General features: G+C 41.9%; 1 protein-coding gene across 7 annotated transcripts in view; it reads left to right on the top strand.

The window, feature by feature from the left end:
- Positions 1 to 17,868, top strand: part of DGKG (diacylglycerol kinase gamma) — a 191,480-nt gene that overhangs the window by 43,947 nt on the left and 129,665 nt on the right. For all 7 annotated transcript variants that reach the window (XR_006787179.1, XR_006787181.1, XR_006787180.1 and 4 more), the window contains exons 3-6: positions 4,574 to 4,650; positions 12,370 to 12,535; positions 13,089 to 13,151; positions 15,905 to 16,075. Coding sequence is in view for 1 of the 7 variants with exons in the window: in XM_045851421.1 (XP_045707377.1) it covers positions 4,574 to 4,650; positions 12,370 to 12,535; positions 13,089 to 13,151; positions 15,905 to 16,075 (477 nt within the window). In the remaining 6 variants the exon portion in view is untranslated. The remainder of the gene's footprint in view (positions 1 to 4,573; positions 4,651 to 12,369; positions 12,536 to 13,088; positions 13,152 to 15,904; positions 16,076 to 17,868) is intronic.

Raw genomic sequence — 17,868 nt, 5'->3', positions numbered from 1 at the left:
ACGAGAGCATCCCTGTCCCACACAAACGAGGCAGCAAAGGTGCCTGTCAATAGGGCCAAATTTTCTCCTTAAAAGGGCTTTGAATTTGCTCAAACACTAAGAGTGAGTGCTTGGTTAAGGTCCCAGAATTCTTGGCACATAGAGCATAAAGAGACAATTTTGGATTGAAACTTCCTTGGGTATTTGTTACCACCAGTGACCCTGATCACAGAGAAAAGCCTTTTACACCCCTGAGTTGGGCTAAAACTGCATGCCAACAGTCCTGCCAGGCTGAGCTAATGGAAAACATATCCCCACCGTGCCAAGCATCTGAGTCGGATGACCTGTTGGGTGGAGTTCTTTGTGTTATCCACCTAAACAACAGGGGATGTCTGCCACTCGTGGTGGTTTTAGATTTAGCAGAGTGAAAAACATTTTTTCCTTTTACAGAATTATCCAAAATGTTCAGCTGCTTAAGGCATTCTTCATGTCTCCTAATAAAAACCCATTCATCGAACAGCAGTTCTGAACCTTGACTGTACATCGGTACCCGCAGGGTGCTTCCAAGTATACTGATTCCTGGGTTCCCCAAAGAGTCTGACTTCACTGGTCTGGATGAGACCTGGTTTCAGTGTGTTATAACATGCAGCCAGGTTTGAGAGCCACTGTCATAAAGGAAGGGCCTTATTTTTCTCGTTTCCCAGTGTTCATGTGTCCAGTGAATCCAGGACCCAGCACCTGAATCCAGACAGTGAATCCAGTCACATTGTTAGATACGTTAAAAATCAGAGTCACCCACTCACTAGCTGTGTGCCCTTCAAAAAAGAGTCATTTAAATTCTACAAAGCTCAGTTTCTTATTCTCTAAATAGGGATATTTATCACACTAGAAAGTCATTGTGTTCATTAAATAAAATATATAAGGTGACTAGGATAATGTCTAACCATTCAACAAAATAGGAATTGTTGCCAAGGATGATGGACATTTAGAAACAGAACTTGATCCCCTCTGAGTGTGGTGGTGGTGTTGTAATACAGGCTTTGACTGGGAGTTCTCTGCTGAGCTTGTGCTACTGGGCCCACAGATGGTGCCTGAGGTAAGATCAGGGAATGCACTGAAGAAGCCCCTCATTAAGACAAAACAAAATGGAGTAGTGCCCACTTATTCCCCAGGAGAGAGAAACCCAACCCAGGAATCTGTTGAGAAGAAAACTCTGAGGCCCTGGCAGGTGGCTCAGTTGATTAGAACGTCATCCTGATACATCGAGGTGGTAGGTTTGATCCCCCGTCAGGACACAACCAATCAAGGAGTGCATGGATGGGTGGAACAACAAACCGATGGTTTTCTCTCTCATTCTCTCTCTCTCCCTCTCCCTCTCTCCCCACACCATTCCTCTCTCTCTAAAGATCATTTTTTTAAAAATGACATTTTTTTAAAATATTTTATTTATTTATTTTTAGAGGGGGAAAGGGAGGGAGAAAGAGAGGGAGAGAATATCAATGTGTGGTTGCCTCTCGAGCACCACCTATTGGATGATACCTGGCCCGCACCCAGGCATGTCCCCTGACTGGGAATCAAACCGGCGACCTTTGATTCACAGACGGGCACTCAATCCACTCCACACCAGCCACTGCAATAAAGTATCAAAGAACATCTGAGGAGAAAGTAATGGGTGTCATATTTGAGAATTAGATCGTCTCTCTTTTTCAAAAGGAAAAGGCCTTGGTTCTGTGAGCTCATAAAAGCCCATAGAACAAGTAAATGTGGAGTGAGGAAGACCCCTCAGGGAAATCTAGGAGCTAGCAATTTCTTGCATTGTTTGCTATTTAATTTTAAGATACTAATCAGAAATTTTAAAATAAATACTTAGTTTCTCTTTTTAAAACTTGTTCACTTGGATGTAAACATATGATGAATATGTGTGTATAATGTGTGTGTATATATACATATATGCATGTATGTGTTGGGGTGTGTGCAATCTATACATATCAATGTATATCTACGTATAGATATATATCTTATGCATTTAAATATAAAGCAAGATTAGATCCATAGTATTGAGAACCAAAGGATTTTTGCTAGGATGAACTGTGGAATCTCAAAAATGTGACAATAATCAAAAGAGTATAAATTCAAATGAAATTACTCTCTTGGTTCTCAATCAGAATGATGCTCTATACTATTCTTGCAGAAGCCACACCAGGAGGGCTCCTGTTCCAAAATGCACTTTCATTTTTTTTTCAGTTTGGCCACTCCGGCTGAGCTGAAAATCTCCCACTAAAATATATTCTAAAAATAAGGGCTTTTAAAAAATAACTAAGCTGCTCATAGAATAATTTGAATATAATTTGTGTATGGCATTAACTGAGCTCTGGCCTAGTTCTAAACTCTTCCATTTGGTTGCCAGAGTGACCTTTAGAAAACAGAGACCCAGTTATGTTATTCCACTACCCAAAATTTTTTAACAATTTCAAATCAATGATCTTAACTTGGCATTCAGATCTGGCCCCCACAAATCTGGCCACAAACTACTCTCTGGTTTTCACTTTTCTCAAATGTTCTGTGGTACTCATCTCCACATTTGTCCACCCTGTTCCTTCTGAAAATACCCTCTTCACTTTATGCCTGCCTTTCAAAACCTTATGCATTCTTTGCAGCCCAGTGATAACTCAGATGATAACATCTTTATGGGGCAACCCAAGTCTCCACTCCAACACCACTCCCATCCTAATTTGACTTCCTCCCCACTTATTTTACTTCTTCCAGCCCATGCTTCCTAGAGCTTCATATTATCGCTATAGCATTAATTACACTTTTCCTTGTGTTAGCAAGTGTTTGAGCAGTAATAATGAACAGTGCTTAAGGGAAAGTAATATTGGCTTTTTAAAGATTTTTTCATTGTTATTCTATTACAGTTGTTCCAATCTTTCCCCCTTGTCTTCCTCCACCCATCCCACCCCCCACTCCCACAGACAATGCCTTGAAAAGTCACTTATTTTTTTTTATTTCAGATTTTTCATAAGTAAATTGAAGAAAATATTACCAAATTTTAATGGAATGGTAGGGTATATTATATGAGAATATGTAGTAAAGGTCTCCAATAAAAGGAAGCTATTGTTAATTACCACAGTGGTTCAGGTCATCTCCTCAGCTAATCCATGAACAGTACTCACAGCATCCTATTCTCTATAGTGTTCTGTGAATTGAATGGAAACAGCTCAAACTGATGGCATCTGCTGCCTGGATTTCACTCACAGAACTATTAGTTTTTCAACATCTGTTTTGAATTTCAGAGAGAAATGTCCATTTTTAGGCATCAGCAGCATTTTCCTGTGGCATTTCAATATGTCTCAATCTTGAAATGATTATAACTTGTGCTTGATTGAATCCAAGTCAGCAATGCCATGGAGAACAGCCCAGCCCACGAGCACGTGCATTTCACGTGGGCCTAAGAGACCATAGTCCCCTCTACAAAGAACCTGAACACCAAGGAACACTGTGTCACCTTTTAATGGCATTGCCTTTGCCCACATGTCTAAATGGTGGCATTAATGAAACTTAAAAGGCTCTCAATCATCCAGAATATTATGAAATGGAGAACTCAGAAAGCCTGGTCTTCTTCAATGTCTAGAGTGTTGGTATCAACACTGATGTATTCAGGGTGTCTTTCTAATAAAAATTAGAGACCCTCTTTTCCTGACTCTTAATTGTCTTATAAGCCTGCCCCCCACCAAAGAATCCACTATTTTCTCCAGTAGTTTCTAATTTATTTTCTATGAAAAGCAGAATTTCCTAAACCAATATTTTTCAAGAATCTTCTTAGTTTCTGTTTCAGCACCAAGGACAGAGTCTCACACAGCTTAATGCCCACCCATTCTATTTAACAAAAATTTAAATGTTTTAAGTTTTTTGTTCAGATGTTTCTGGTATCTTAGACAAAGACACTCTAGCTTATTGCAGCTATCAATGTAGAAATAAGCGAGGAGATGGGCAAGGTAGACAAGGTAATAATAACACTATATGACAAATGCTATTATGGTTATATACAAGTCACATGAGAACCAAGGAAGGGGATGACTGATTGACTGGTAAAGGAAGACTTTACAGAGAAGGTGGATATTTAAGCTGGGCACTGAGAATTGAGTGAAGTTTGCAAAACAGAGAAGAAACACCATGAAGAGTACACGATTTATTCAGGGATTTCTGGAAATGTGTTTTGATGTGGCTGAAAAGTGAGGTGATTGGAAGGCTAAGGTCAGAGTTAAGAAATAGACTAGGTCAGATTACCAAGTACCTGTATATCAAGATAAGGGGGTTACACTTTATCCTAGAAAAACTGAGAGCCATTGAAGCGTTTTGAGCAGGGACATGACCTGAGTAGATTTGTGTTTTAGTAAGATGGTTCATCCAGCAAGAGAGAGAATATACTGAAAAAAGGAAAGGAGAGGGAAGAACAGAAGGGTGACACATATCCATATGATCCTAGGAATGAGGGGCTGTTCCACTACAGCAAAGGTTAGGCAGGGAGAATTTACTTGGCCCATCTCCCATTAGCTCTGCACCAGTGTTTCACATGTGGACTATGTCTCTACAGATTCTCCCAAGAAGATAAAGGACGTCTTGTCTGAATTTAATGAGAGTGGAAGCCTCAAACAATATGAATTGCATGAGGTAAGAAAATTTCCATTTCAAGCCTTTAAAAACTCCATGTTCTAGCCTTTCCATAATTTGTTTTTCTCTTGGAAGCTTCCTCACTTTGAAGATCTTGTTTCTCAACATATTTTCTCCTTTCTCAAATGAACCATTGGTTACCTGGAATTATACATTTCCCACGTCCATTCACCCTCTCTCTCTCTCCTAGAAGACTACATCATGCTTTCTCTCTTTTCAAATCTCTCACTCTCCCTCCCCTCTTCATGTTCAGCTGATCACTGTGTTTTTCACTTCACTGGAAACCTGGAAACAGAAGAGACCTTCCACAAGATTTTCACCCACTCACATACATTTTCTCCTGTAACTAAGAATGAAATCTTCATGCTCTTAATTCTAGTCCCTTCACTTGTGCACTGAATTCCATCTTCTTTTGGTCTCTTGGCAAGTATCGCTTCAGCGACACTTCTATCTATCTACCTATTTCTATTTCCTTCACATCAGTTTTCTTCTATATATTTGATTTTTCTAGTCAACATATAGACATTTCTCCTACAATTAAAATTTTCTCCTGTTTCCACTTCCACATCCACTACCATCTCATTTCTCTCCTGCCCTTTATAGCAAAGCTGTGTAAAAGATTTGTCTATACTCACTGCCTCCAATTTCTCTTCTCCCCACATTTTTGAAAGCTCTGCAGTCAGCATGTAGCCCCTACCACTCCACTGAAACCATTAGTCTATATACCAAGGATCTCCATGTGGCTAAATTCAATAGCCACTTTACTCAACAACATTGGACATGGATGGTCAAATCCTCCTCCACTTTCTTCACTTGGTTTTCAGGCTACCACACTCTCCTGGTTTCCCTCCTGGTTTAAAAATCAAATAAGCATCTCAAACTTAATATGCACTAGACTGAGCTCCTTGATCTTTCTCTACAAAACCTGGTTTTACTAGCAGTCTTCCCATTTCAGTAAGTGACAACTCCATTTTTCAAGCTATTCAACCTAATACTATGGCATTGTCATTGACTTTTCTCTTTTTCTCACATCCCACATCCAATTGATCAGCAAACACTGTCATTTCTACCTTTAAAATATATCCAAAATCTAGCTGCATCTCACCACTTGCAGTGCTACCACTCTGACCTGAGTCATCACTGTATTTTGCCCAGATTATTGCTCTAGTCTCCTAACTGGGCTACCTGTTTCTGCTCTCAATTTTTAAAGTCTAGTCTTCACACTCATCCTGAGCAATTCGTTAATACTTAAGTCAGGTCATTTTACTGCTCTGCTCAACAACCTCTCATGGTTTCCCCCACCACCTGCTCAGAATAAAAGTCGAGGTCATTACAATCTGCACATCCTCCCTATGCTCAGACCCCATCTCTTGCTACTCTCCTTCTCTCATTCCCTTCCAGCCATATTAGTCCCTTGATGTTATCAAACAAGCCAAGGTCCTCAGCACTTTACACTTGCTTTTGCCTCTTCCTAGAATGTTCCTCCCCCAGACTTCTATATTATTCATTTTCTCACTTCCTTCAAGTGTTGGCTCAAATTATTTTCTAAGTGAATATCACCTTCTCTATCCCCCAGCTCTGCCTTATTTTCTTCCTAGTACTTCTCACCATCTGTCACACTATATAACTTACTCATTTGTCTATGTCTCCCACTAGAATATTTTTGTTCACTGCTATATCATAAGGGCCCAGGAAAGTATGAGACACATAACAGGCACTCAATAAATAAGTGTTGGATAAATAAATGAATGCAAGACCTCCCCCACCTTCATATTCAAGTCATCTCGAACATCCAGGCACTGTGCTGGACACTACAGAAGATATGAAGATGAGAAAACACAGTTTCTACTCTTTAAAACTTAACTTCCTACTGACAGGGTCAAGTTTAAGAGCCACGATCCTGTATTTACATGGTTTTAGATTAGATTCCTACCTCTGCTGCCAGCCAATGATGTAGCCCCGAATAGTATTTCACTTGTCTGAGCCTCAATTTTTCATCTGTGACCTAAAGTTAAGAACAACAACACAAAAGATCTTGAAATTTGCAGATGGTAGATTAAATGATATAATTTTTTACAAAGTGTGTAACAATTAGATAGGACACCTAAAAAATAGTACCAGGCCCTGACTGATGTGGCTCAGTTGGTTGAGCATCAGCCTGTAAGGAGAGGGGTCTCCTATTCAATTCCCCATCAGGGCACATGTCTGGGTTGCAGGTTTGGTTCCCAGTTACAAGGTGAGCAGTCACTGGTTCAGTTCTCGGCTGGGACACATGCAATAGGCAACCGATGTATGTTTTTCTCTGATATCAATATTTCTCTCCCTCTCTTTCTCCCTCCCTTCTCCTCTCTCTAAAGAATAACTATATGCTTTTTTTTAAATGGTACCCATTATTTACTATTCTCTTTGTGTCCTAGTTTCCAAGAATGTTTTCCAACTTCAACTCTCTCTTCCCTGGTCCTGGGTCCTTTTATGAGGGCCGGTTGCGGAAAAGTGACTAATCAACAGGATAAACTTGAGGAAAGGCTGACCACTTGTTTATTCATATTGTTATCCTTCAAACAAACCCATCATTCAACTTCTCTTTTGGGCACTGGGAAGAAATCAACAGAGTTCATGCCTTCCAGGTACATCTGGGAGGGACTTTGGATGAAAATGCACCAATCACCAAGAGAAGAGAGCCAGAGGAAGGTTTCTGGAACCTAAGCTAGACTAAGAATATAACCATTTCAAAAACATTCCTAAGGAGGAGCCATGTGGGGAAGATGGCAGAGCCAGCAAAGAACTCCCTGTCTCCCACCCTCTCCCCCACCCCACCTCCAAATAGGAACAAAGCCTGGCGGGGGCTGCTAATCAGCCTGTCGGCCCTGAGGCTGACAAGTGGGAGGAGAACAATTTGGTCAGGGCCACCCAGGGTGTGAAGGCCACGGGAGCTTTCAGAAGCAGGGAGCAGCTTGGTTGTTATGAGCACGCTGCCGCCCCCACCTCCATCATGCTGGCCCCCCACTCTTTGTGCTCCTGACACGGTGGTGTCCCAGGGAAGCTTTGCCACTCTGATTTCATTCTCTCTCACAGTGTGGCTGCCTTCTAGTAGGTGTAATGTCCCAGCATGGGGTTAGGGAAACAACAGTGTTTAATTTCTCTTGAACCTGATGGCTTACTGCTGCTAAAATGTCTCATTGAGAAACCAGTTAGCTGTGGGAAGGGGCAGGTTGCTAGGAAAGCGAGGTGGGGTTGCAGAGTGGCAGGGCTGCCCACACCAAGCGTACCCCGGCCCACCAGCACTGTGTGATTTTTTAGAGAGCAGAGTGCAGCTGAAGACAGTCAGGAAGTGGACAAGGGCAGTGGAACAAGGGGGACACGGTGGCTTAGTGGCACCTGAAACTCAGACACACCTGGGCACAAATCAGTTCTGACACTGCTTTATGACTTTGAACAAGTTATTTATGTTCTCAGAATCTTTTTCATCCACAAATGGCAGTAACAGTCCCACCTCCCACTGTTGTTTTGAGACTTAAGAGAGATGGTGTATGTAAAGTGCCCAACACAAGGTAAACTATCCATCTAGCTCCACCCTCTTTCTTGACCTGTGTAAGAATTAACACATTCTCTTTACACAGCTTGCAGCAACAATTGCCTAACTAGTTCTTGCACAAAAGTTGCAGTTTCTGGAGAAAAAAAAACGAGGCCTGAACAATGGCACTGGCTATGACGTTACTCCAGGGCTCAGAGAATTACCAATGTGCCTCATAGCGGTTAGTTACCTGGTTTGCACATAGTGCCCAGCCACTCCCTACCCATCACAAATTTACCAGCCAGCTACTCTGAGCCTGATCTGTCCTCATAAAGAACTTACTCACTCTTAATCTAGATATCATTGTAACAATGGCACACAGTCATAACTCTTGGCCTACTGAAACTGGGCTGTTTAGAGGATGTGGCAGGGAACATGATGTCAGCACTGGGACCTGTGACAGACACAGTAGCAGGAGCACTGGACTAGGAGTCAGAAGATCCAGCTTCTGGTTTTACTCTACCACTAGCTGGCAGGGACAAATCACTGAACTTCTAGAGCCTCAGTGACCTGGGGAGATCTAGTCCCCTCTGAGCTCTTCTGACTGAATGCTTTGCGTTTCTGGGCTTATTCTATGCCATTCTGTGCCACAGGATGGGGACATAAACAATTGAACATGTGTTCAGTCATTATTGTTTTTTAAGTTCTCAAAACAATGTGTCAGTTTTTTCCTATGGTACTCGCCACTATGGACCTTGTTTTAGAATTATTTCAATACCTTTACCATATATATCTGAGTCTCTTGAAGGTATGGACCCATGCTTAATGCTTAATTCATTGGTGTGTTCCCCAGTGGTGTCCCATGCTGTCTTATACTTAGGAGACTCAGTTTATATGTGTTGACCGAATGGACCCTGCAATAATTGACAATCAACTGTACCAATTCAAAATCCAACATTCATTAAAGTACCTATCAGGAAACACTATGATAGGTAGTGTGGGTGATACAAAGATGAAATAAGGCATTTCACTATCCTTCAGGAGTTCTAGATCTAGTCAAGGAACACAGTCAATATCCTGGAAAATTATATATTCATAGAAGGCAGCAAATATGAGGGTCCCAAAATAGGAACCAAGGTGCAAAAGTATAGTAATTCAGGCAGAGGAGATCATCCAAGGCTTTCTGGAAAAGGTGTCATCAGACGTTAAAGGATAGCTTGAACTGTAATGGGTAGAGATGGAAGCAGTTTGCGTAAAGTGCATGGAGGGTTGGCCAGGAAAGAACACAGAAATCAGTGTAGACAGAGTGTGAAGGTGTACATAGGCACTAATAGGAGAAAAGGCCAGAATGGTCTCAGAACTTGAAGTAGCTACAAATCTTGGTTGAAGTGGGATTATGGGAAGACTATGAATCCCAGAGGATTTAGGGAATGCACAGGATAACCCATTGGACTCTGGAAACATTACACATTAGACCTTCTATTTATATTGATTTTTATTTAATCTAATTTCTACTTTCTAATTTCTCTTTTGTAAATGTTTTTAATTATAGTAGAGGACCACAGTAGTACATGTATATAATTTATAAGTAAAGATAAATGAGAAAGCATACTTAAAATATTGTGGAGGGACACATGATTTTAGAAATTTGGAGACAACTGATCTCAAATCTCCTATGAGCAAATTAGAAGCCACGGACATTTTTGAGTAGGGAAGCACTCTGCTTCAGGAAGGTCAACCTGGCAAAGAAGGATAGATGGGAGGACGAGTAGATGGAGGTGAAGACAAGGAAGCATTTGAGACATAGCCACGTGCGGGTAGGATGCATGCAAGAGAAGTCTGAAACCAGGGTCAGTGGCCCCCTTGTCAGAGTGCCGGTAGATGGGCAATGGCCACAAACAGAGTTGGATGTGACAGACGTTGCAAAAGCACAGTAGACATAAGGGAGAGACAAGAACTAGTCTCAGACTACTGGGAATTCAAAGCTGAGCATGCAATGTTGGGAAAATAGTGGTATCATTGACATTAACAGGAACTGCAGGGTCAGAAAGAGGAGCTGATTTAGGGAGGAAGCTAATAGAAGTTTAGAATTTGAGTTCGCCTAGTCCAGCACTCATAATTTGCTGCAAAAGAAACTGAGCTTCAAGAAGGGGGGAACCAGTCATGAGATCTCCTGAGTCTCACAGTGATCTTGTTTGGTGATCTTTCAGCTTTGTTTTTATAAAAGCATTACATTAGACTTTATTTAACTGAAATTTCTGTTCATAAATCACTTAGTACAATCTATTTTTCAGAAATATTTTATGCTAGCAGTTTTCAATTTGAAGCTGACCAAAAAAAATTAGCAAGACATTTTGGAACTCAAAACTACATTTTAAAACAGTATTTAATTAAAATAGAGCAAAGGAAAAAGCAATGCAAAAAGAGCCTTTAAAATAAATTAATAACAGTGCCATCAGCATTTACTTAGTCAAATCTAAGAAGAAACAACTGAATCTGCGACCTTCAAGAGGGCAGGTTCAGAGGGGATGGATCAGAATCCAAAGTGAATGAAATTAAGGTGAGGAGCCTAATGTGGTCCATTTGGAGAAAAATGAAGAAGGAGGTAAGGACAGGATAGTAGCTCTACTAGCCAGCAATTTCTTTGGAATAGTGACCTTGAACATGCTTGCAGGTAGAAATTCTAGAAGATGCCCTCAGAGGTAGGGAGAGTGGGGTCAAGGGTCACAGTGGGTGGAAAGTAGGAGAAAAAGATTTTGCTCTTGCATACTTGGAAAAAGGAGGAGGATATGTGAGGAAGACACAGTCTGTGCCGATAAGGTTATGGGGATAGAGATGGACAAAAAGAGGATTAAATAGAGACATAGAGACTTAGGTACAGAAAAGATAGAGATAGAGACAGAGATTGGTAGCTGTCACAGGAAACATGAGTCCACCCTTTGCTTAAAGACCTTTTTATTTAGTAAGAGCCTGCATTAACCTCTCTTGAACCAAAAGAAGCTTCCTCCAATCTGCAAAGGAGAAGAACAGCCCAGCCTGGGGCTAAGTAGAAACTGCCTTGTGACTTCCCTATGGGGTCAAGACTTTGTAGCTCAAGCCTGATGGTATACATGCAAGCCAGCTCCTGGTTCTGGGAAAGTTCCCAGAGCTTCCAGAAGAGACAAGGGGTTAAACGCTATCAACATTTTAGAGGGAGAGCCAAGTAGGCTCCCAACAAGGGATTTTATCTTCGTGGCTGTTATTATTCACAAAAGACTGCACAGCAGATCTTGGAGTAGTGCTTCCTCAAGAGATTTCCAGGAGCATCTGCTGATTTGATGAAGAATGCGATGCCATCAAAGCACGAGCCAGTGATGACTCACCGCAAACTGTTGAGTGTTTGCTGAGTGCCACAGCCCCTTCTGGCTGGTCGCTCCCAGCCTGGGCCCAGAAGCCAGGCAGTACTGGGGGAGATACAGCAGGGAGACATTCTACTTTTTGGCATATTTCTTGGTTCTACCTTCTGTCCTTGGCTTCCTGCTCTTCTCCCAGTGCCTAAAACCTTCACAAGGACATGTTTTGAGAGCAGCAGAGCCAGACACCCTCCCGCGTTATCTTGAGGTTTGTTCAGGAAGGTGAATTATGAAAGTCATAAAGGATGGAGCCTGTACTTTTCTCTTCCAGGTTTTTCCTATTTTTCAGGACCTAAATCCTCAGGAATTACATTACTCAAAGCACGAGGAGAAAACTGACGTATCGCAAAAGAGCCATTTCTTTCCATTGCGTTTTCAACTACATGCTTCTTCATCTTAACCAGGATTCCAGGGCACTGAGCTAGTCCTGCTCATTAGAGACAAGTCTCACACATGGGTCTGGGGCCTCCACTCTCAACGCTCATTCTCCATCACTCCCTTTTCTACCTAAATTTAGGCATGTCTGGTTATGAAAGCCTCCTGTGGTTCCGTGCCCCACTAAGCCCTGACATGCAGCCACTGCTGTTTTCTCTTCCTTACATCCTCCTCCCTGCTCCCTGTGCCTGCCGTTCTCTGTCACCTCCTGGCCTTTTCCTTCCTGCCCCCGCCACTCCACTTCCACTCCACTTCCACTTCCTTCCGCTTCCCTTTCCATTTTCCTTGCCTGCCAGCTCCCGGATTCCTTTTCCTTCTCTCCCTGTTCTCTGTCCTTTGAGTCTCTCCACTGATTTTCCTCTCTTTGTCTCTTCTCAGACAATTAGCTATGATGTCTTCAAGCTGTTCATGAAGGCATACCTGGAGGTGGACCTTCCCCAGCCACTGAGCACGCACCTCTTCCTGGCCTTCAGCCAGAAGCCCAGAGAGGAGATTCCTGAGCACCCAAAGGAGGGGACCAGTAACAGCGAGGCTGGTGCCCCAGGTACATGGACCAACATTCTCCAGCACGGAAGATGGTTTTTACAGCCCTAACCCACTTCCCACAGGCATAGTAACTTACCTGTGGGTTGTGACTGGGGACCAGAGGACCAGGAGGCCAGGACTCCTTTCCTCATAATACCTCACAGGAAGCCTTGTCTGATGGATCTCTCAGTAAGAGGAATAATAAAGGGCATAATTTCTGCCACTCAGAATCATAGGGGAGGCTCGGGGGAGGAGAAGGCACAGATTCATGTACATCAGGGAGAAGAGAGCCTTTCACAAAGACTGCCAGTCTGTGGGTGGAACACAGTCAGCTTCTGCACCCAGGCATGGGACTGCCAGAGGGAGGGTAAGGTGCAATGACTGTTTCTGGGAACTTGGGATATAATGGGGGAGAAACAGCCAACCGCAATAAGTAAGCATGAGCCCAGCTGACACCTGATGGGGCCACAGATACAACCCAAGCAATCCAGACCTTGGGGAAGGCCCCCTACATGCCCATCTAAGAAGCTGGAGACATGGGCTGGCCTTTAAACCTTCTCTTTGTTCTTCAGATTCTGATATACAGAATGAAGATAATGCTGCCAAAGCAGATGAGGCCTGTGCCCCTGATACAGGTAAGTCTTTGGAATACAAGATTCAGGGAGGAATGAGGAAGACCTCATTCTTGGGGCAGAGAAGGAAAACCTAAGCAGCAGCTTTGTCTCCATGTAATTGTTTGCCCCTGGGCAGATCCCATCTGCCTCCATCTCTGGGGGCCCTGTCACACAAATGTGCTGGGATTCTGAGGCTGGGTGACAGTTCTGGGCTAAGGGACAGATGACTCTACCAGTGGATGGCTGGAGGGGGGTAGGGCAAGAAGGCAAGAGCGTGCCCTGGTTGACGTCCAACAACATTCATGTGCACTGGTTTGAATAAGTTGGGAGGAGGAGCAAGGGAAGCCGGCTAACATTGTTTTGAAGATCTATTTGCCAGGCACCTCCTTTATTGCATATTTTATTTAGCCTTCACAATCACACCACTTTACACAGTAAGGAACGGAGGCTTTGAAAGTTTGTAAGTCACTATATGACCTGCAGAGCTGGGGATTCAATCCAGAATTGTCCAATCTCAAAGCTCCTGCTCTTTCCTACAAGTCTCTGTGCCAAAGTTTCTCCACCTATATCATGAGATGATAATGTGTTGGCGTGGAGGTTAAGTGAGTTATGTGTACAAAATGCTTAGCACAGTGCCGGAAACATAATAAATATTCAATAAATATAAAAAATTATTTTTCGGGCCACTCTCTAGAAATGCATTTTTTTAAATTTTCAATTGTCTTTCTAATTACAGCTAACATACAATATTATATTAGTTTCAGGTAGGTAAGTACTTTATTCTAAACTCGTCATGGACTTCCAAGATCTCCTTCAGTCTGCACCTTCAGTATCCAAGTGCATCAGTTGGGCATCCTAGTCCCATGGAAGGGCTCTCGAGGACTCTCTCCCTCCCAGGTTCTCTTGGAAGTTTAAATACAAACAGTCAGAGAGTCAGACCTAATTGCCTACTCATTTTTGTCTATAAAGATTGAGTCACATTGGTTTGGGATGTGGCTGGGGAATAGAGAATACAGTTTTATTGTGTCTTCAAACATACATAAAGCAGGATAGATGTGAGATAATACAAATAAATCAGAGCTCATTGTAACAGTGAGCTAGGGTGAGAGAATTTCTCCCAGTGGATACTAGATGTAGTTCAAATCTTTTTTTTTCTCATCATAACAAAAATGGATCATCAAGCTTTCAATGTTTAACTGAAAGACTGGTGAGATCAGAAACTCAGTATGGATGGAAAGCAGAGCATGGCTGGGAATGGAGAGTTGCCTTGGACCATACAGCATGGACTCTCTTAGTCCAAGCATCATGAACTTCAAAAGGAACCTGAGAGAAGTTACATTTCCTTCTCTGAGTGAGCACATTGTCTGGCCATAATTTGTTTTATGGCCAAAGTTTCTGAGGTACCAAGGAAAGACTTATTGGGGATGCTGTCATTACACGATATTTGAGAAAAGATAATTGATGACGATAATGGAAGTTGGCTAACTTACTTGACCACCATGCTTCTTGGCAATATCTATATCATTCTGGGTCTGAGAGCAACTTCCTGCTCTTAGAGAAGTGATTTTTGCTTGTATATGGGGAGTGTCAGTGTCCTGCAGTCAATCATGAAAGGCCATTTATCTGGCTGTTGCCCAGGGAGGTACAGAGCCCTTTTTTTCATCTTCTTTTGTGATTCAAGATTTAAAGTAGAAAATCCTTTTCCTGTGAGGCCATCTTTCATGGATGTCTTAATTAGATGTCTCCGTTCATTAGAAGAAAGATCGTAGGGCCAGGCAGACACCACAGAGAGGGACCTATCCCAGCAAGGAAGAGCCATGCTCTGGAATCACCTAAGACAGACCATTGGTTGAACATTCCAACCTTCTTCCTGTTGCCCAAGCAGAAGGAATTCTCATTCGCTGTGGCCTTTTTAGTGTTTTCTGTGACTTGCACCCTCTCACTGGACACTCAGAGATAGTTTTTAGAGTGCATAGATATAGAGAGGTTGGGAGAAGAGAGAGAACACTCAGAGTATCTCAGAAAAGTATAATTCACACAGTGAAATATAGACACCTAGTTTTCCAGTCAGTAATAACCTTCTATTTCTGGCCCAGAAGACAAAGAATGTGAAAGAGACAGAGTGTTTTCCCACCTATGAGAAGGAAAACTTCAGAGGGAAAACTCACTTTCTTTCTGTAGTACAGTAAGCCATTTTGTGCATTTTTAAAATTTTTTATTGTATTTTTTTCCATTACCATTTAGTCCCATTATACCCTCGACCTCTGCATTTTCTTAATTCAACTAATTCGGCTTGCAGTTCGTTGAAATTCTTTCTAGTTTCTGGAAATTAATTACATGTCAATCCCAGTTTTCTCTTTTGACTAATCATCTTTTTATTTGTCATTAAATGTATTTGAGAAGAAAATTGTGAAAAGATATATTGGTAAATGACCAATTCTCCGAATTTTGGAATCCAAGCCAAAATTACCTTTACAAATTGGGTGACTTTGATCTGTTGGCTATTGACATTATGAAAAATTACTGTCATCTTTTCTGAAAATTCACAGAGTATAGGTGAACTTCTTCCAAAGGTATAAACATTTAAAATAGTCAGCATGAAGTCCATTCAGGGCATAAACCCCATGAACTGGATTTCTGGTTGCCACTGATTTGATCATATTTATGTATCCAATGTTTTCAAAGACACATATGAACTTCTTGCCTCCGCCGTGAAAAGGATTTAATATTCACTATACGTAAGTCCTTGAATGCTTTCCTCTTGCCTATTACAGAGTCAAAGATCACCGAGAAGCAGGTGCCAGCTAAGGACCTAGTGGCTGCCACTGCCCTGGGAAACACTGCTGCCCGGTCCTCAGACTCAGATGGCCCCACTGTGCCCCTGAAGGATGTGGTGTGCTACCTGTCCCTGCTGGAGACAGGCAGGCCTCAGGATAAGCTCGAGTGTAAGTAGTCGGTGTGTCAAGGGCTGCAACTTTTTCCAGGAAGAAGATCTAGTGTTCTGCCCATCATTGTGAACATGCCAGAGATTGTTCTGGTGCCATGGGTAGGGGTCCTGCCTCCTTCGGGGAGGTTTTTCTGCCTCGTCTTCAGCAATGAAAGGAACATTTCCTAGAATCCACCCTGGGGCACAATAGCAGAGGCAGAGAGAGTGGGAAGTACATCTGAGACCTTGGCATTGAGAACCAGGATTTAGAAAGGAACAGATCTCCACAGCACTTCAAGACTCCCCTCCTTTGCCGGCAGGAATTCCTGAGGGCCTAGAACCAGGAAGCTGCTGCCTCCTCTTAGATTTTTCAAGGGAAGATATACAGCATCTGTCTTCCTTCCCATATTCTGTGCCCAAGAAACTCCATTACTATGAGGAATTTTTTCTTGAGATCTAATCAGCCTCCACCTTGTTAAACCATATTGTCATTTTTTTCGCCCACAATTTGCTGGCCTCTAGAGAAAGAGGGCTAGTGCATTAAGGGAGCTGAGCTTGGTTTCACACTGCTACTAAAGTAGGTTTCAAAAGCGTATGTTCGGGAGGAAAATAATAGCTGGCGACAGAAAGAAAAGCCCACAGTGACTGAAACAGTCCTGCAGATGATTCACTCCAGGGACGGTCTCACCAGCCTCTGTGAGCCTAAAGGAAAACTTTTTAAAACAGGTGGTGATAGGACCTTGCTAAAAATATGTGTATATTGTTCTGGCTCCTCTTACGACCTTAGCAGACATTAAGGGGAAAACATACATGTTATAGCAAAAGTCAAAATTCCAGCAATTAGTAAGACATCAACAAAATTCAAACATCAGCAAGGAAAAGCCTGGCAAAGGTTAACACTTGCCAAGAACAGATGAAATTTTGCTCATTGACTGACCTTAAAATCATTCCTGTAGGTTTGAGGTGTTAACAGTTGCAAGTCTTAAACACTAATTTGGAAGCAAATGTAGCAGATTTCTGTTCCTTCTGGCTAATGTTAAAAGTGAAATGTCAAATTATTTCCACTATTCAGCTGGATTTTGAGTTGCAGACTCTATATTTGTTCGTAACTCCCAATGAGGGTGTGGCACTCACATCAGTGGCTCTCAGACTCATCTTGTAATGCCAAGGCAAGGACATCATCTATGGCAAAACTTTGTATTATAGAAAATTGCAAATATAGATAAAAGTAGAGAGTCCAATGGACTTAAATGTTCCTATTAGCCATCTTCAACAATTACCAGTTTCCTGTCAGTCATGGCTTATTTCTACCTCCCACACATTCCCTCTGGCCCAGATTACTTTGAAGCAAAATCTAGACCTCATATAATTTATGATCTGTAAATATTTCAGTATGTGCCTCTGAAATATGACTTGTTCTTCAATATAACCACAATACCATTATCACATCTAAAGAAAAGGATCCCTTACTATCATTAAATATTTGGGCCAATATCACATTTTCCCAATTATCTTACATATTTTTAACTTTTTGAGTCAGTAGCCAATATTGTCCAGGCATTGCCATCAATCATTATGTCTCTTCAGTTTCTTTTCATCTTTTGCTTATTTTTTTTCCTTGCAATTTTTTGTTGCAGAAACTTGGTCATTTGTCCTGTAAAGTTTTCATCTCTTTTTCTTTTTTATAATTAAACCAAACAAATTTAAATTCTCCCTTGACTTTAATAATTAAAAACAAGTTAAGCTATTCTTTTTAATGACCAAACATATATCTTTTTGGAAATAATTGCCTGAAATCCCACTGGTCACCAA

Source organism: Phyllostomus hastatus, unplaced genomic scaffold, assembly GCF_019186645.2.
Source record: "Phyllostomus hastatus isolate PE091 unplaced genomic scaffold, TTU_PhHast_1.1 phas_contig_86, whole genome shotgun sequence".
In the NCBI taxonomy this organism is placed as follows: Eukaryota; Metazoa; Chordata; class Mammalia; order Chiroptera; family Phyllostomidae; genus Phyllostomus; species Phyllostomus hastatus.
The sequence above is the reverse complement of the archived record's forward strand: the minus strand, read 5'-3'. Positions and strand labels throughout refer to the sequence as shown.